A 20,201-nucleotide genomic window follows, 5' to 3' on the forward strand; every position below is an offset into this window, starting at 1 on the left:
AGTGTGCAACGTAGAGCCCCAATAAGAAATAAATTCCACTCGAGTAAAGCCGGGAGTCAACTTACAGCTAGTATTAACTAAAAAAAATTTTGCAAATCGGTCCAGAAACCTCGAAAAAAATCGGTGTACATATACATTTAAAAAAAAGAAATGGTCCGAATTGAGAACCACCTCCTTTTTGGAAGTTGGTTAAAAAGACAATGGATTAAAAAAGGGCATTTATAATTTGAGCATTTTTCCGCATAGCGGCATGGGCGCATGGCGCAGTATTGCCGGCTTGTCTGTGTTGCCAGCGTACAAATACTGCCAACTTTTAGGGAGAGATTTAACACTTTACGGGATCGATGCACGGTGTGTCGTATCGTATGCTTAATCCACAGACCTAATAGATTAGCAACATGCAGGTTAGAATCCTGCCGGTTCCGCAATTTTTGATATGTACCTGTTTAAAAATTATTATGAAGATACTTGCCATCTAGTGAGCTTGTTGTGACTAGTCCGTCTATCAGTATCGCGGTAACCTATACCTATAACTTGACCGGCATCATACTTTCCCAGGTACAAGGGATTGCGTCAAATGAGCGACCGCCATGCGACGATCGCACGATTGCGTCGATTAAATGGGTAAATAGGTAATTTTAGTTCGCGTGTAGCAATACTGACTCAGTACGTGTCCACCGCGGCGTACGGATCGGGTGAAATCGTCCCAGAAAATGGGACCTCACCAAAATATCCACCGAAAATCATTATGAAACGTTGACTAAACCTTTAGTTTTAAACTAAAAAAACTATGTTAGTGGCGTTATAACGGTCGGTGCGTACGTAGTTTTAGTTTAGTTAGCTAGTGATCCTTGTTTCGTCGTAATTAAAATGTATGTGTTGGTAAGACCTTTGCTCGTGTTTAGTGCCAATTAAAAAAAACCCCTAAAATTATTTATATTTTACTCTTTACTACTTATTTTTTTTAAATACAATAGGTGTTTTAAAGTGCGTGAATATTTTGTGCCACAGTTGTAAAATCGTGTTTAAATCTTAGCTGATATAAAAAGTAATAAAGAAATTAAAATTACGTAAAGCAATACATAGTGATTAATAAGAAAATGCCCTCTTTTTTGTTAAATTGTAGTAAACAATGCTTGTTTCGGACAGGTTCTGCTTAAAATCAATAAATGTCTGCGCATAGCATTGCCGTATACCTACGTTATGAAGTCACGAAACCTAGGTAAACCTTGCTTTTTAATAACCTCTTAATTAAAAAAAATAACAATTCTTTTATAAAGTGTGCATATTAAAGAACCGAATTAAAAAAAGTAGAACTATGCAGGGATTATTGCATTTAGTTTTCAAAACTACTCATATATTTCGAAACATTGCTGACTAAAATTACATTAAAGTTTGTAAATTCGAGAAACTAAAGAAGATTTTGTGACTAAAATAAATTCGAACGCGCGTATTTTGAAATACGATGGTGGTTCCCGCCAATTCGCCTGTCAAGAACGTGTGATAATTTTTTACTATGCGCTAAATAAAAACATTAGGGATGTGCGCATTTTTATCGATACATTTTTATTTTAAAAATGTTATTCTTTTATTTAATTTTATGAAAATGAATGCATGCAATTTTATTAAAACAGCTCAGTAACAAAATATATCAAATCAGTGACAAAAATTAATAATAATTGCTTATTTTAATATATAAAATACTACATACTTTACAATGACATCTAAACCAGGATATAAGTTTTCAAACGTAGGTATATAGGTATGCCTTAAGTTACATAACACAGCTGATATGTTATGTAGGTACCTATCTAGTAGGTAGTAACAATATTAAATTAGCCAATTGCATATAACTTTATAATTTTTACGAAAATATTAGTGATTATTTTAAATATTAGGTACGTAATACCTATGTGAAGTACCTACATGTATTGCAATGACATGCTAAAATAATATTATTTAGTATTAGAACCAAATTAAGTACTTGAATTGAATATCTAGCTTAGTCATTAGTGAATAGTTGCAGTTTAACCGTAAAAATAGAGTCGTTAAAATATGTAGCATTTTTATTTTACTAACTTTTGTATTATAGAATCAGGTGTTACTTTGCGGAAATCTATGATATAACTACAATGAACCAAAAGCTTAATTTGCTACAATCCGCTGAAACTGGTTGAATCTGTATGGTGCAACTTGCAGCATGCGACATGCACCGCCCGCCCTCCCACTGCTAAACATGCAGGAAAAAGCAGGCACCAGGCAAGCCACTCGCATCACCAGCACGCAGCACCACACAAATCCCAAAACACACTCGACGCACGTTTCGCTCCGACACCGGAGCATCTTCAGGAGATATAGACGTCGAGTGTGTTTTGGGATGTGTGTGGTACCGCGTGGTGGTGCGTATTGCTTGCTCGGGGTGTAAGCTAACTCTGTACCAAATTTCATCGAAATCGGTTAAACTGTTGGGCCGTGAAAAGCTAGCAGACAGACGGACACACTTTCGCATAATTTATAATATTAGTATTATTTTTTATTAGTGTAGACCACAAACATCACTAAGACGTCGCTTACGCGTTTTTGGGAAATGCGATTTGCGATTTATTTACCTACTTCTTGACTAAGCTAAGGAAAAATAGATTAACCTACTAAGTACTAAGGTAGTAAGAAGACACTAGCCTGATATCTATAGACCTACTTTGTCTTTGCTCAGACTTTACTAGAGTTAAAACGAGACAGATTTATGTCTCTGAAATAAATCTGCCTTGTTTGAACTTTAAGGTTCAGTGCATACAGATGGAATGGAGTGGAGGTAGAACTGAGTTTTTTGATAACAACTTCAATTCAGCTTCCTGGCGCTGTGGATCAGCGGGAGGTCCCGGGATCGATTCCGGGGCAATTTTAGGATTTTTATGGTTCCGTACCTCAAAAGGAAAAACGGACCCATTATGTCACTTTGTTGTCGGTCTGTCAAGAAACCTACAGGTTAGGTACTTCCTGTTGACCTAGAATCATGAAATTTGGCAGGTAGGCAGGTCTTATAGCAGACATTCGGGGAAAAATCTCAAAACCGTGAATTTGTGGTTAAATCACACAAAAAAGTTTAAATTGTGGTCATGAACTAATAATTACCTAGGATTTTTAATTTTCAATGTAAGATAACTATATCAAGTGGGGTATCATATGAAAGGTCTTCACCTGTGCATTATAAAACAGAATTTTATTTATTTTTATACGTCATAGTTTTTGAATTATCGTGCAAAATGTCGAAAAAATACGACTGACTCGCACTTGGCCGGTTTTTAATTCCTAAATTAAACACCGCCCACCACTGGTTGCGCCACTACTCACTTCCTAGTGACATAGACCACTACAACCCGTTTAGTAAAAGAATGGACCTGGCGTCGATTAAAAATAAAAAAAAAGTTAAAAACTCAACAAGTGGCAGACAAAAATTCGTAGTACGTGTATCAGTGACAAAGATGCGAACATGCACGTACTATGAATTTTTGTCTGCCACTTGTTGAGTTTTTTTTTTTTTTTTTTTTTATTTTTTAATCGACGCCAGGTCCATTCTTTTAGTAAAGGTTGTATGTAAGTCCAAACAAAGTCAGAGTAGGTGCACTATAGAGCTCAGGCTGAGTGAGAGTTGACCTGCAGGCGCTAGGTCGTACAGCATGTGTCTCTAACAGTACATAAATACGCCAACTCGTGAAGCGATGGACCAGTCCAGCTGAAGCCGGCGCGCTGTTCACATCACGGACGACCGGAACTGACGCAAAATGCGCTGGATTTTCCCCGTTCCAGGTAATTTTTTTTTTTGATGACTTATTTCCCTAGCTTTAAGGTAGAACATGGAAATAATGCCGCGTGAAAACCAAAGGGGTAATTCAAACTGGCGTACCCCTTCCAGTTTAGCCCGCTTCCATCTTTAGACTGAAGCGCCACTTACCACCAGGTGAGATTGCAGTTGGCTAACTTGTATCTGAGAGCATTTAAGAAACTCCGCACGTAGCTCTCTCCATCGCACACTGAGTGACTCTGAGCTTTCTCATGACGCCCATAGTTAGCGACCATTGTCACCGATCGACATTTTTGAGATGTAAAAATGTCGATATTATTTATCGTCATTTTTGACATGTAAAAATGTTGATATTATTTATCGTCATTTTTGAGATGTAAAAATGTCGATATTATATATCAACATAACTACCGACAACCCTACACGCAGTCTTCGTGACATAACAAAGCTTTTAAATCATAGTAAGTAGGTACCTGCTTAAAGGCAGTGGTCCGACCGCCGACGTAGAACGAGAAACGAGTAGAACTAGAAACTATAAACGAGTTGGCGATCAGCGGGAAGCGAGTGTGTAGTTTCGATAGTTTTGTCGCCGGGCTATAAGCGAGTGTGCAAGTGCGACGAGCGATTACTCGCGCCATTCGCCCGCGGTCGTTCAGTCCTGTGCAAACCTGCGCGCGTGTTACACGTGTTCAAGCGAGCGAGCATCGCTGAACGAATATCGCTGAGCGAGTTAATTTTTGAAAGCTCGTCGCTCAGCGACAAAAGTAGTAAAGCGAGTCGTCGCCGGCAGTGTGAACAGTCCGAGAGCAACTTTTGATATATTATGCATCTCTTTCGTTTACACGGAATGTACATTTATTGTGCGTTTCTTGAGAGAGAAAAACGCCGATAGTTAGTCGTTTAACGTCTAACTAAATCTGAAAAAAAATACTCGGTATCCAGTAATTTTCCGAAATTAAAAATTGAAAAAAATGCGCCCAAAGATAATTATCTGAAAGTTAAGTTTCAGGAATATTTTGAATTTTTTTTCACGAAAATATCACTCAAATTTCAATATTTTTTATATAAAAAAAGACTTAATCCGTACCCTTATATAAATGCGAAAGTGTGTTTGTTAGTTGGTTTGTTGGTTTGTCCGTCAATCACGTCGCAACGGTGCAACGGATTGACGTGATTTTTTGCATGGATATAGATAAAGACCTGGAGAGTGACATAGGCTACTTTTTATTCCGGAAAATGAAAGAGTTCCCACGGGATTTAAAAAAAAACTAATTCCGCGCGTACGAAGTCGCGGGCATCAGCTAGTCGATTATAATACTGAAAACAGAAGAGGGATTTTTTTTTTTTTTTGGTCTAATGAAACACTGTGCGGCGGTCGAACCATTGCCTTAAAATTTGAGTAGGTGAGTAGCTAACTACTTGAACTCCTTTAAAATTCCAAATCCCGATTTTTCACTTATAATACCACAAGAGCTTCAAAATTATCGGGTATATCCCGATAGGTTCGTTGCAAACAAATGAAGGAGTCAAGTTTTTCAGGTTAAGGTTAGATTTCCTGAAAAACTTGACGACTTTATTTGTTTGCAGGGAACCTTGAGGGAAATGCCAGATAATTTTGAAGCTCGTGTGGTACCTATTCGGGGGATTATTTTTCCGTCCCAAATGTCGGCCAAAATCTCCAATTTTCACAATTGAATTCAACCTGTCAGTTTGACGTGTGGACTTCAACTACCAGAGAAAATTTTCAAAAAATTATCAGTATAATACCATGTAGGTTGTACCACGTGACGTCGAATGGTGCAATTCTATTGGTCGACATTTGGGTCGGAAAAATAATCAATTTTATCCAATAACAAACCTGACATTGGCTAATCTGTGTAAAGCCAGAAGAAGAACAAAAAAAAAATTACTTGTACCAACTCAAATTAATTCATAGTAAGTGGGTACCTGCTTACATCACCCACCCCTTTCTTATCGTAGGTGAGGTACTAGATAATTTAGTCTAGAGTAGAAATCATGTAGAAATACGTCACAGATGTTAGGTGGCGCCCGTTCTGCTTGGAAATGTGCCAAGTACCCAAAAAGTGAGGCCCCCCCTCGAGGGGGATAGGTTATGCGCAGTTCAGTGTCCTGAATTACTGGACCCTTGGGTCAAACTATACCTACCCATTCTAAACTATAAAAACCCCGTGGCAATTTTGATTATCAATAAAACGTAGCGTATTAGTTGCATTTCCAGGATGCAAGCTAAAACTTTTATTCTTATGTTTATGCTCGCGAGTTCGTTCGCATGGACTATACAAATTTCAAACTCCTATTTCACTCCCTTAGGGGTTGAATTTTCAAAAATCCTTTCTTAGCGGATGCCTACGTCATAATAGCTATCTGCATGCCAAATTTCAGTCCGATCCGTCCAGTAAGTAGTTTGAGCTGTGCTTTGATAGATCAGTCAGTCAGTCAGTCTACTTTGTCGAAGTCGCGGGCATAATCTAGTAATATTATATATGTGAAAGTATGTCTGTCTGTCTGTCTGTCTGCTAGCTTTTCACGGCCCAACAATTTAACCGATTGTGATGAAATTTAGTACAGAAGTAGCTTACATCCCGGGAAAGGACATAGTAGGCTACTTTTATCCCGGGAAATCAAAGAGTTCCCGCGGGATTTTTTGAAAAACCTAAATCCACGCGGACGAAGTCGCGAGCATCAGCTAGATTAATCATAAAGTTGTAGTTAAAGTGAAATGCGTCAGAAATTGTAATTATTATGCCTTTGATCGTAGAACGTCTAAACAATTGTAAATTACGACTCTAACCTGCCATCTTGGAAAAGGAAACGGTGACTGACTGACTGACTGTCGATATGAAATTTGGCATACAGATAGCTATTATGACGTAAATATCCGATAAAATAGGGGATTGAGATTTGTGTAGTCCACGCGAAGAAAGTCGTAGGCATAAGTTGGTCTATACTATATAGGAAAAACTGACTGACTAATCAATCAACGCACAGCTCAAACTAGAAAAGAAATAAAGAAAGGTTTTTGAAAATTCAACCCCTAAGGGGGTAAAATCAGGGTTTGGGTTTTGTGTAGTCCACGCGGACGAAGTCGCGGACATAAGCTAGTAAAGTCGTAGCTGTAGGTACAATCTGAGATTCCTAGAGGTTATCTCAGAATGTACCTAACTAAGCTAAGCTGATTCCTAGTTCCATGATAACCCTAGATCTAAACTTTGTTTCATGACGTTAATCTCTTATATAAGTACCTAGGTACTAACTAGGTAGGTAGTTAGGTACCTATACTACACTTCAATGTCAAAAAAGACGTATCCAAATTTTGAAAAAGCAACGATTTTGCTAGGAAACTATCGAGAGATTACAGATACTTAGGATTGACTAGCTATTTCGGCCGTATTATTAATTTCAGCAGGTATGGACTAAAAGCCCGCGAGGGCCAGACCTTTGTAAATGTTGGGGACAATACGCAGAGAAACTTTCAGCTTTTATAAAATAACGAAGGTCAGACCTTCCCGGACTCTCTCTCTATTACTCAGACAGAACATAAAATTTTAAACGTCTATCAAACAAATGAAAGAAAATAGTACAGCTGTCATAATGTCATAAAACAGATTTATTTCTGTTTTACATATACTCTGAATGCTCGCGTTTACTGACCTCGTAAACCGCTTTCTGTCTAACGCCGCGCTGAGTTCGCGTTTATTCGGGCTAATCTCAAAAACTACTGTATAGGACTAGTTACCACATACTAGTAAAAAAGGAAATAATTAAACTGCATCGGAAAAATAATAATATGTAACTGATAATAATTATACTAGTATCTATAATAGTACATAAATCCGCATATTATCATAACCCACAAGCACGCACTCACGCATACTCTCTCTCCCACACACAAACACACACCCACACACACACAGACACACATACACTCACACATACACACACACATACATATGTTGTGAATCACCTACTAGGTATTTTTACTAGTTAATTGACTTTTATATTTTCATATTATTATATTATTGTAAAGCTTGTTTAAATTATCAAACGTACTGTTATAAATTTATAATTAATATCTATTTAAGTAATCTGTAAAAAATTGTAATCCTATTTGGCCTTATTTTCAGTCTGTTATTATGTAAAATTATATTGTATATATCGCTGTTGATTGCAAAAAACAAATAAAATAAAATAAAATAACAGGCCAATGTACCTGCGCAGAAATCTTATTTTTGAATGGCACAAAAAATCTCAACCATTCATAGCGCGCCACGCCCGCTATTGGTTGTTGTTTACTACCACTATTATAACTCCGGCCAATGTACCTACCCGCGCAGAAATTTTATTTTCGAATGGCGCGAAAATATTTTAGCCCGCGTCCGTTTACTATTGGTCGTTGTCTACGCAACATGTTTTGTACGCGCGAGTATGAGTGAGATAGCACTAGTCTTTTTTTTATATTAAAAATGGCGAGCAAATGAGCAGGCAACTGCTCGATTGCGGTAAAATGACAGCTACAATGACACGATCGCAATCACCTCTGATTGGTTGACGCTCGCTCACTATTGGCTACGATGCACTGTTGCAACACGAATCGCAGAAATTCAGCCAATCACAACAATTGAGATTGTAATAATGATTGATGCAGGTTTTACAAAATCGCCCTCAAGGCACGGAGTCTCTATGGTTCTTGTGTTTGAAATCTTAACGTCAGTCAAAAAGGTCTGTATTTCATTGTTGTACATTGGGTTTTAGTCGGCGTTATAAAAGTGCTACTTAGTAGGTACTGTACCCTGAAAATTTAATAAGTATAAGTACTTCATACTCGTTTTACAGCTACAAAACGTGTGCCAAATTGTAAAAAAAGTACCGGATATCTATTTTAATGGATCCTTAACATATCGCATGTGATACGTGCCATACGATGCTTCTTGCCTCTAAAATGATAATAACTGTCACTTTGTGGACATAAAGTACCGACGAGATTTATCGATATCGCGCGCTGCCAACGTCCACGAGTGCAACACTAGCCGCCCTGCTTTGACGCCAATTGTAAAATAACGTCATTTTATTAATGGTCGTGGAAAAGACGCTTTCCCAATACTTCAAACAACTGGGAATTATGTTTGGAGAAGGTTGCGAAAATATTTTATTATTTACTAGCTGATGCCCGCGACTTCGTCCGCGTGGATTTACGTTTTTCAAAATCTCGCGGGTTCTTTGATTTTCCGGGATAAAAAGTAGCCTATGTGTTAATCCAGGGTATAATCTATCCAAATTTCATCCAAATCCGTTCAGCTATTTTTGCGTGATTGAGTAACAAACATCTAAACATCCAAACATCCACACTTTGACATTTATAATATTATTAGATTAGAATTAGGATAAGGATATCCAGACTAGCTAATGCCCGCGACTTCGTACGCGTGGATTTAGATTTTCCAAAATTCCATGGGAGCTCTATGATTTTTCGGGATAAAAAGTAGCGTCTTCAACTATATCCATGCAAAAAATCAGGTCAATCCGTTGCTCCGTTGCGGCGTGATTGAAGGACAAACCAACAATGAACCAACAAACAAACACACTTTCGCATTTATAATATAGATAGGGATAGATGTGTCCTACGTAGGTATATTTAGACAAATATCATAGTTACCTAGGTATTTCTTATTATAAATCTAAGATTCAATAAATTTGTGAATAAATAGATTTTTACTTTGAATGGGTGATTTTGAGATGGGTTACAACCACCTTAGAATCGAAATCTCGTTCTATATAATATGTATAAGTATGACGTTTTGCGCGTATGAGATAATATTATTTCATAATTTTTTTTACATTTGGACTGGCATTTTTTTTTTAACTAAAATAAATAGGTAATTAAATGAAATATTTACCTTTTCCAGTTCTCCTCATGTCCTGGTTCGGAGTGGAGCAAGTAAAAGGGAACTCGTGCATCAGGACTGGTAATATGATGTGTTTATTCTGTGGCACTATGACGCTGTGTTTAGTCTGTGACAACTGTCAGACGTTTGACGTTAGCTGTCAAAGTGTTTAGAAGTGTTGTGCGGTGCTCGCTTGCATCGATATCGATAAAAATTCAAAACAACTGTTTTCTTTTTAAATCTGGCTATTAGTATAAGTTTTTTTTAAGTTAAATTGGTGATGTTTTTCGATATCGATGGAGCGGTGTCAGTTTGTTTTTGTGTTCAGGTTTATAGGAATGTGTGTTTATATGTATTTTTTTAAAGGAATGTGCAAATTGCATGGGACCTTGTCTTTCTTCCAAATTTCCAAACACTGAGAGTAAATACGAATTGTTTCTGTTACTGTTGTAGGTATATTGTGACACTTATTTCCTGTGAATAACTGATTTTTTTTACAGTTTTTAGATATTTTTTTATAAATTTTATGACTGCAGATATTGGAATGGTAAGAAAATGTGTTGAAATTCTAAATTTTATTAAGAATTGGCTATATTTTTATAGAAATCACTACTAATTTATGGTTTTAATGAATTATTTCTTCTAAATTCTATTTCTACTCACATATTCTAAGTTAACTACCTATTTATTTTTAACGAAAAATCTCTACCCAGTCTACGGTTAATTTATTCAATAACCACTCAGTTATTTACAGGATATTTTGGTGTTTAATTGAATAAACATTACCGAAAAAAAAGTCTTCTGTTGATATATTTGTGTAGTTGTGTTTTTTCTGTATTCCTTACTTTTTAGGGTTCCGTAGTGAAATAATAAACCTTTAAAGTTTGTACAGTCCGTGTGCCTGCCATAGACATAAACGTGTGTTCAAATTTTGAAAAAAAAATCAGGATAGAGAATCTTTTTTTCTTTCCTAAAAATGAAAAGAGACAGTCAAAAAAATTTTGCTGTACCATTCCGAGTGGGGCCTTGTTAAATATGTTATTAATTAAATATTATTTTGAGATTTTTGATTTGAGTCTCAAAGCGTCAATTTTACAAGTTGTATGTCCCAGCTCCTAATCTGAAAAAATTTAGGATATTAGCAAGCAGTAGTATAAATGAAATTTATTTGACCATGGTGAAATTCATAATTAGCTCTATTCGACCACGACAATGCGGTCGGTAAAGCGTAAATTTTGAGCAAACAGTATAAGTGAGAGGAAAAAAAACTACAAAATTAACTTTGTTTCTGATTATTCTTCTTTTTTGGTTTATAGTACGACAGTTTTTTGTAAGCATGACTACGGAACCCTACTTTTTGCGTGTTGTGTCACGCACTTGACTAGTTTATTTACTAATTAAAGCATGGATTTTCAGCATTATGGGCACTAAGTCTCAGTCCGCTAGTTCAGGCGGAATGCCAAAGTAAGTATTAACTTTATATTAACGTTAACGTAAAAGCCTGAGCTTAAAAAGCATTTTAAGCTACACATTTTTAAGCTATACATAAAAATCATACTAAAAATTAGGCTTTGCAAGTTACATTTTATATATTTAAAAACAAAATAAAAATAAAAATATACATTTAATTATTTGTTACATAATACCGTAGACTGGGTCCTTTAACTAATACAATTGTCAACTGTCATTCATTTAACATATTTATTAGTGTTTTTTTAATATGTATTCTCTTTGATATTTTAATTTTTAACCCCCCTATGTTACCTAATAATTTAACGGTTCATTGCATTAACTGACATCATTCTTCTCAGCTAAATAAATATAATATACATAATACTAAATGCTATTACATTAAGCTTATCTAAGTATTCAACATTTATATTTGAATGATGCTTTGCATGTGCGTAGATTTTAGTGCATTTTTTTTTCAAAAGCTTTTCGCTGAAATTAATGATCTTATAGTTCATAAGTCATGCTTATAAGATTAGGTCGAATGTGGCTTAGAACAAAATTGGAGCATCCCAACTCCACACAGTCTATATACCCCTAGAGTGTTGTTTAAAGCGCGAAGTCAAAAGCTCGCGAAGGAGGTCCTGGATGAAACGAGCCTATGAGGCCAAGTGAAACGAAGATGCAGGTGGCAAGCGAAGTGAGCTGGTGACTTCTTAGCGAAGTAAAGCTCGAGTGGGTGAAGCTGAGTAAAGGGGCGTCGAAGTGAGTCTAATGGCGGAGCCCATTTTAAAAACACTCTAGGAATTAGGGCAGAAAAGATTGTTTGGAGTTGAGTAACTCAGATTTAAAACTACTTTTATAGTTTAACTGATATTTTTAGGGTTCCATACCTAAAAAATAAAACTCATAACTACTTTTTGACTAAGTAAATAATTGCTGAGTTGCAAAATCAAGTTAGGAACCATTGCTAAGTAACTGACAATTGGTAGGTAAGGGCGATAAAAAATTTGGAATCATACACTTGGAAAATATGTAAAACCGCTACTGTTATATCACTAGGTAAAAGCTAACGGGGCGGAGCTTTAGTTATAACCACGTTATAACCAAAATTGGTTGACATCGTTAACCAGTACTGCGGTGTTAATTGACAATTTATTTAGCCTCCGCTCTCCGGGATTAAGTTAAGCCGTCAGCTTTGATTAAATGACTAGAGCGGACGTCAATTTCCTTCTAACTGTGCCAATCATCGGTAAAATGCGATGAAATATTGGAAAAATATCTAGAAATCATTTTGTTTTGCATCTTGGTAGTCTACAATTGGTTCAAACACAATTATTGTGCTAAACAAAATTTCTGATGGTACGCAACTCAAAGTATTAAATGTTACGTGCCTGTTTTTTTTTTGAAAAATATAATCCAAGATAGAGGTTTTTTGCAAATATATTACCGTTCTGTAATAGGTAGACCGTATAAATTCCATACAAAATGATTGCCATTTTAACTATGTGTCAACTGTCATGTCAAACGTACGATTCACCTTGAAAAATAAGGACTAAAATCGTATTTTTGAGATGAAAGTTGACACATCAAGTTAAATGGCTAGTGAGATCTCATTTATACGCATTATAAGTCTAAAATAAATTAAAAATTTATAAATAAAATAAATTAAAAATTTATTTTAGAAAATTTACGTTAATAATATACGTTAAAAATTTTCGTATCGGTACCTACTTTTGACAGGCCTACTGTCATTAAATGAAATTATTTTATCGATTCTTTTTACAGATTGAGATACCCAGGCCTATTATACTATTTTTAGGTACAGAAGTGAAATTCAAATGAAAAAAATCACAATTTATTAAAACAGAACCAAATACTTTTACAAGTCCAAAATATTTAATGATTGGAACAAAATTAGCACAAACAATTATAAAAAGAAAAATATCGAACCAACTCGGAGTCACAAACCACGTCTATGCCCAATGAATTTCTGCGTCAGAATGAGACCATACTTGTTTTTGTGTGTGTTGTTTCGGATTGACTATGCTGCGTAGGCCCTATTGGCCGCTACAGCGTCACCGGGGGGGTTGGCGAGCGCGAAGCTCCGCCTGGGGGTGAGCCCTAGGGCTCGAAGAAATAATTCGAGAGGTCGGGGGGGCAACGTCCTCCTAAGGGCGCCTCCTGTGAGGCTCGGACCTCGGCTTAGGATGACGTTGGGATGGGTGGAGTTGTTGGTCTACTGGTTAGTCCGTACGCCCCCGAGGCCGTGGCGTGAGCCCACGTCCGGGTGACGTTAGAAATCGGGGACCTCGTCTTCGCCGGCGAAGACGCTGTGATGAGGTTGAATTGTGTAGCCCTACGAGATAGGGTGCATTGTCGGTCATGATTTGATCGTCGGGGTCATTAAGGACGTGCTTAGGGCGTCTTTTATCTGGGGGGTCGTTTCGGTCAGGGGTGTAAGTCGCTGCCTCAACTATTAGGGGGTTGGGGTGTCTAATGGCTTTCTCAAAATAATTTTTGGAAAGCTGTTTAAAGTAATGAGCTATTGTCGGGAGTTGGAGGTCTCTGTGGAGGTCCACGTTGCGCATGTACCACGGGGAGCCAGTGGCCGTACGCATAAACTTATTCTGTAGGACTTGGAGAGGTTTGAGAGAGGAGGGCGGCAGGTGTGCAAATGCAACACAGGCATAAGACATTATTGGGCGGATGCACGTTTTGTATAGCGTGACTTTGTGTCGAAGTGACATTTTGCTCTTTGCGCAAATCATGGGGTAAAGACGGGAGAGCACATACGCTGCGTTCTTGCGGACTCTACGAATGTGCGCGGCGAAGCTCATCTTGTCATCAAAGGTTACACCCAAGTACTTGGTATTAGTTTGCCAGGGAATGGGGCGGTCGTAAAGAGTTATTTCAGTCTGTCGAAGTTTGTATTGTGATTTCCTTTTGGACTTTTGAAAGAGCACTGCTGCGCTTTTCTCCGGGTTAACCTCTATCCTCCAAAGGCGGAACCAGTGGCCTAGGCTACTGACTGCCTTTTGGAGTCGAGCTTTAACGTTTCGGTAGTTTAAGTCGGAGCTATATAGAGCTGTGTCATCCGCGAACTGGGCTATACGAACATGAGGGGATCTGGGAATGTCGCTGGTGTACAGCGCGTACAAAAGTGGCGAGAGCAGGGAGCCCTGAGGGACTCCTGCTCGGAGAGGTCTTGGGGAGGATAGGGTCCCATCCAGACGGTAGCGAAAAGTTCGATTGGTGAGAAATTCTCGTAGTAAACGTACGAGTCTTTCGGGCACGCCTAGATGGTAAAGCTTGTAGATCAAGCCGGCGTGCCACACCTTGTCGAAGGCTTTGGCTACATCGAAGAAGAGGGCTCCCGTTGGGATGCCTCTCGTTTTGAATCGGTTGAAGCCGAGAAGGATGTGCTCCGTGAGGCGGTGCACTTGATGAACACATGAGTGTCTGGTTCGAAAGCCAAATTGCTCGTCGTTGAGGAGGTTTTTCTCCTCTACGACGGACCTAAGTCGATTAAGGATAACTTTCTCATACACCTTGCCAAGGGTGTTGAGCAAACTAATGGGGGAGACCATACTTGGACGCGCTTCGCTTTTTATAGGCGACTACCGCCTATAATCCAAGACTATGTAAATCGAAAGCGCAAAACTATGTTCCTACTACCTTTTGTATTCTGAAGTTGCAACATGACGTTTTGAGCTGAGCGATTGATAAACTAAGGATCAATAAACATGCCCGGCTGCGATCTGTCTTTTAATATACCTACCTACAACTGGGTATTTGACTACATCAAAAATAAATTATTTCTCAGTGATTATTAAATAGAGGGTCTTTCAAAATACGTACAATCCACGTCCTTTGTTGGTTTTAAGTGTAATAACCATTTTAAATTATCGATTTAACTAAAAAAAGCACGTCAAATGATTGTGACGTCACACACCGGTATTTCATAGAATCTCGCATAGGTACCTACCTACTAAGCGCGCGTTTTGACGTTTGATAAAAAGTTACTGATTTGACTAGTTGTCAAATACCATATTACAGTAAATAAGACATGCCTCGTGTTCAGATTAGATTACTTAGGTACCTACTTGTTTGGCGCAAACTGAAGATGAGATAGTGCTCTAAAAATATCTGACCCAAGTGTCCTAGTCTTCACATTAAACGCGTAAATAACGTAGGTACAGTGCGACAAGGCTCTCTTGGCACTTGAATGACATTAACAGGGGGGCGCTGTTTGAGAACAGAGGCTTAGAATCTTAGAGTATTTTTTTTTAAATCTTTTATTAACAGGCTTTTACATTTATGTATGTCAGCCTCTATTTAAACTAATAGAGAGAAAATACCTATGGTTTTACCGTGTATTTTTTGGCACAGAAAATGGCGGCGCTTGTTCATAGTATCAGCTAATCAGCTGTCATAACAAAAGATTAGGTTATTTATTTACAAAAAAAACAAGTACCTACGCTGGCACAGCAAATGGTGGATTGTGCAGAAACCACTGAACATATAATAGCGAAACCCTGTTTTTAGTATATGTTGAAATGTAGTGTTGTCTCTTACACACGAAAATTTCGATAAGCTTGAGTTAGTTTCCGATCCGCTATTTTCTATAGGACATTAGGGCAACTCTTTATATCTCTAAGCTTAGAATATTCAAACAAGAACAAAGGGGACACTTAACGGCAACGTTAGTCCCGATTTTCGACACGCGTCAAGATAGCCTTGTCGCATGTATCTACTTATTTCTTTTTATGATCATCGCAATTTGCACGTAGGTTTGTAATAGGATTATACACTTGAGTCGATGCTAACACTGTGGGCTGCTTGCGATACATCTCTAAGCCAATTATCGGCTGCGTATTAATGTGACGCACCTAATATAGGTAATAAAAACCAGCCAAGCGCGAGTCAAGCTCGCGCACCGAGAGTTCCGTACTACAGACGTATTTTTTCGACATTTTGCACGATAATTCAAAAACTATAATGCATAAACCTACCTAGAATATTAGACTAAGTATTATCTACAGAGGAATGTGCAGTGCTCAGACAAGCCGCCAAGCGCTTACGAGCACGAAGAAACCAATATTGTAAGTCTTTTTTCTTTTTGTGTGGAAAAAAATAAAATTAAAAAATCTTTTTTAAAATGCACAGGTAAAGCCCTTTCATAATTATGATACCCCCACTTGATATAGTTATCTTACTTTAAAAATTAAAAAAGAATATTACTTTATATTAACCACAATATTTTTTTTGTGTGATGTAACCACATATTCACGGTTTTCAGATTTTTCCTCTTATGTCTCCTATAAGACTACTTACCTGCCAAATTTCATGATTCTAAGTCAACGGGAATTACCCTGGCTGTAGGCTGTCGGTTTCTTGTCAGACCGACAGACAGACAGACAACAAAGTGATACTATAAGGGTTCCGTTTTTCCTTTTGAGGTACGGAACCCTAAACACGACTGAGCTATTTATTAGGTACAATAAGTAATACCTACACGTATCTAAATGCAAAAATATATTAGGTACGTCTATCCGTTGCAGAACTGTACTTGACGAAGTTTGACACAGAAATATAGATTTAAGTTTCAGAATAGTTCTATTGAAAAACTAGGGTAGGTTTATAAGCAAAAGTGAGCTGAAAAACGCTTGAATAGGTAGTTTTCATGTCTAGGTCATCTACTCGGAACTATGTGTCGTGATATAATGAGTTTGAGCCTCAATAGCTCAACGGGTGTGGACTGAAAACCGAAAGGTCGACGGTTCAAACCCCGCCCGTAGCACTATTGTCGTACCTACTCCTAGCACAAGCTTGACGCTTAGTTGGAGAGGAAAGGGGAATACTAGTCATTTAACATGGCTAATAATGTCAATGTCGGTGACAGTCGATTGTGTAAGGGACTGTTGTGTTATTGTTAACTTGTTATGCCCACAATTTTGCAAATAAAACATTTATATATTTATTTATTCTTTGTTTAAAAAAAATTACCTGTGGTCTGGGATATTGTTAGTATTCTACAATTTATATCACTTGCACTGAATATGCGACCATGATATTTGCATTTTATATACTAACTAGCTGATGCCCGCGACTTCGTCCGCGACGCTTTAGGTTTTTAAAAATCCCGTGGGAACTCATTGATTTTCCGGGATAAAAAGTAGCCTATGTCCTTCCCCGGGATGCAAGCTATCCATGTACCAAATTTCGTCAAATCGACAGACAGACATTTATAATATTAGTATGGAAAGCGTATTCGATAAATCATATAAGGTATGTATGTACTCCAGTCATCATCATGGCCACTCCATTGGCGGCTCACTAGAAAGCACGGGTCTCCTCTCAGAATGAGATGGGGGTTGGCCATAGTCTACCACGCTGGCCAAATGCGGATTGACAGACTTCACGCACCTTTAAGAATATTATGGTGTTACGGGTTCACTTCAATAATGCTACACAAAACTGTTTAAACTAATTATTTATTATACAAACATGCACTTAGGCTAAGTCTTATCCTAGATTTTAGGCGCCAGGAGAGTTTTTACTAATTTTGTACCGGAACTCTGCCAAAACCAGACCTCGGCTAGCTGTATTCAGGGTTTGTAAAGGTCAGGGTCCAAGAAGGGCATTCCCGTGAGGCTACGACAATCGAGAAATCAACATTTAAAAACCACTATAAAGGCTAAAGTGATGCCTCACCTGATATTAATAACTGTGCAACTCACCCCTTCTGGAATTTGATGCAGATACATTATTTGCTAATCGCAAATTAATAAAGATTTCTATAAATCGTAAAATATCCAAAACTAACACAATTATTGCGTCACACACGCATTATTTCCGTAGGTACACAGAACGTCTTGTTGCGTTGTACAGCTGATCGGTAATGTCGTCAATCGTAATGGCCGACCGTGACCTTCAAACTTCACTATTTTATAGAACAAATTACAAAATATTAATTAGAGTCTAATATGATTTCGTCGGGATCGAACTCGGGTATCGCGATATACATTTTATACTTAACAAATGTCATAAATCGTATGAAATCTTCCTTATCCATTATAATGGAACTTCTACCGCGTGTGAACTGCACTGCACAAATGTTTTTTTTTTATTTTTATCACCGCTTTGCATGTGTTATATTACGATAAAATTGGATACATAATTATTATGCTAAAATTCATCTAATCATAAACTTGGGAGTCTGAAGTAAATGTTTGTTGTGATATTATTTAAAACAGAATCGTAATTCCGTTTCCGGATTCAATATCAATGTACGGAAAGAGTATGATTTAATTAGTATCTTTTCTTGTATGTTGTTTAATTTAATATTTAGGAATGTGACAATACGATAAATAATATTATGTGAATTGTCAATACTGGTAACTAATTATTCATTGTAAAATTGTAAATTAAATACTGTCAATGTACGGAAAGGGTATGATTTGAATAGTATCTTTTCTTGTATGTTGTTTAATTTAATATTTAGGAATGTGACAATACGATAAATAATATTATGTGAATTGTCAATACTGGTAACTAATTATTCATTGTAAATTAAATACTGTCAATGCACTAAGAGTGACATTATACTAAGCTATTGTCAACATACAGTTGGCAATAGCTATTATGTGAAATAATAATGTTGTGTAAACTGACAATTTAAGTCGCTTATTATTATTGTAAATTATTAATACGTAGACCATCAATGTCACTGATTTTATTATTGTAAATTGGGTGTGTCAACATACCTTTTGTCAACAAACCTAAAATAAATAATGATTAATATTAAGATCATGTGATAGTCGACATCCGCCTGGTTTGCGATGGCAGTGTTATAAAAGTACCCTACCTCGACAGAGAGGGGACAGTCTTGTATCGACAGCCCAGAGCAAACACAGCGGACCTTACTGAAGTTAAGTATTCTTATATTTTATTGTAATCACTTGCCTTATAAAGGTTTAGTTATTATAACCATGTACCAAATATGTTTAGATATTATGTTATGTATTATGGAATGTTGTAATGCTTTTAAAAGATGTGTGTTGTGGAGTTTCTTTGCCCATTTCTTCTCCACAACGAAACACCTTTGGAAACGGGTGGTAGATTCATTTAAATATGAAATAGACCTATGCTGAGAAATACAACAAAATACAGATAGGTCTATAAAGATTAAAGTATTAAAGATCTTTCAATAAATGATTAATTATTATTCGACTTGGTTGGTTTTACTTCTGTATTTATAACCTACCCTCTTGTGCTATTTATTTTATACATTGAGATAAAAGTAAACACTAGGTTGTTAGCTTCTAATTATTATAGAAGCCTGTTTAGATGATTAGGGTTCTTACTTTGAAATAATACAGCAGATGCTTTGCTTGATTTTTTAATTACTTAGTATTTGGCCTTACCTGACAAATAATTGATAAATGATAACTTTCATTAGTAATCATTGGATTTAATTTATCATCACAGATAATACAGCAGATGCTTTGCTTGATTTTAATAACTTAATATTGGCCTTACCTGACAAAATTTACAACTACCTACATTTCAATTAATAATTGATAGATGATAACTTTGGTTAGTCATCATTAGATGTTATTAGCCATCACTATTAAAGCCCACTGTCTTAACTTCTCTCTCTTCTTTATACAAAAATCTCACATCAGAAGTGGGATACGATAATTCTTTTCTTGTCGAAATACTAATACTTTTCAAATGCTTTTAGCAATCATGGATGCGGCTTCTCCTCGAAGCAACAGGCTACTGCCTGTCATCGGCAGCACTTGGTATTGGTGCCCGATGATCACAGAGCGATGGGCAACGCTGTTGTCAGCGGCACTTGGTGCTGGTGTGACACGTTGATCGAAACGTCGCGTCGCTCCAATTGTGAAAGATAAGTGAAGTGTAATTATGTGCTGCTTTAAAGTGATCTTAAAACCACGTTTGTGGTATTGTTTCTATGAAAAAGTTTTTGTGAGGGTAATCATAAAAGATTTTAATTAGTTAGATAAACCACGTGTTGT

At 37.0% G+C, this 20,201-nt stretch overlaps 1 protein-coding gene and 1 long non-coding RNA gene across 4 annotated transcripts in view; one reads left to right on the plus strand and one right to left on the minus strand.

Annotated features, from left to right (window-relative positions):
* The first annotated feature begins 675 nt into the window (after positions 1-675).
* qvr (protein quiver) overlaps positions 676-20,201 on the plus strand; it is a 35,999-nt gene continuing 16,473 nt past the window's right edge. Inside the window, exons 1-4 of one of the 3 annotated variants that reach the window (XM_034982655.2) lie at positions 676-1,222; positions 3,693-3,807; positions 9,727-9,786; positions 11,122-11,169. In XM_034982655.2, the coding sequence (XP_034838546.1) occupies positions 3,783-3,807; positions 9,727-9,786; positions 11,122-11,169 (133 nt within the window). In that variant the 5' untranslated portion in view covers positions 676-1,222; positions 3,693-3,782. The remainder of the gene's footprint in view (positions 1,223-3,692; positions 3,808-9,726; positions 9,787-11,121; positions 11,170-20,201) is intronic. The other 2 variants (XM_069508015.1, XM_069508016.1) reach the window with 2 other exon arrangements.
* On the minus strand, positions 17,634-18,260 carry LOC138404316 (uncharacterized). Its single transcript, XR_011238317.1, has 2 exons — positions 17,898-18,260; positions 17,634-17,811 (listed from the first exon to the last, which is right to left on the minus strand). It is a non-coding gene; the product is annotated as an uncharacterized lncRNA (long non-coding RNA).

This window comes from Maniola hyperantus, chromosome 27, assembly GCF_902806685.2.
Source record: "Maniola hyperantus chromosome 27, iAphHyp1.2, whole genome shotgun sequence".
Lineage (NCBI taxonomy): Eukaryota > Metazoa > Arthropoda > Insecta > Lepidoptera > Nymphalidae > Maniola > Maniola hyperantus.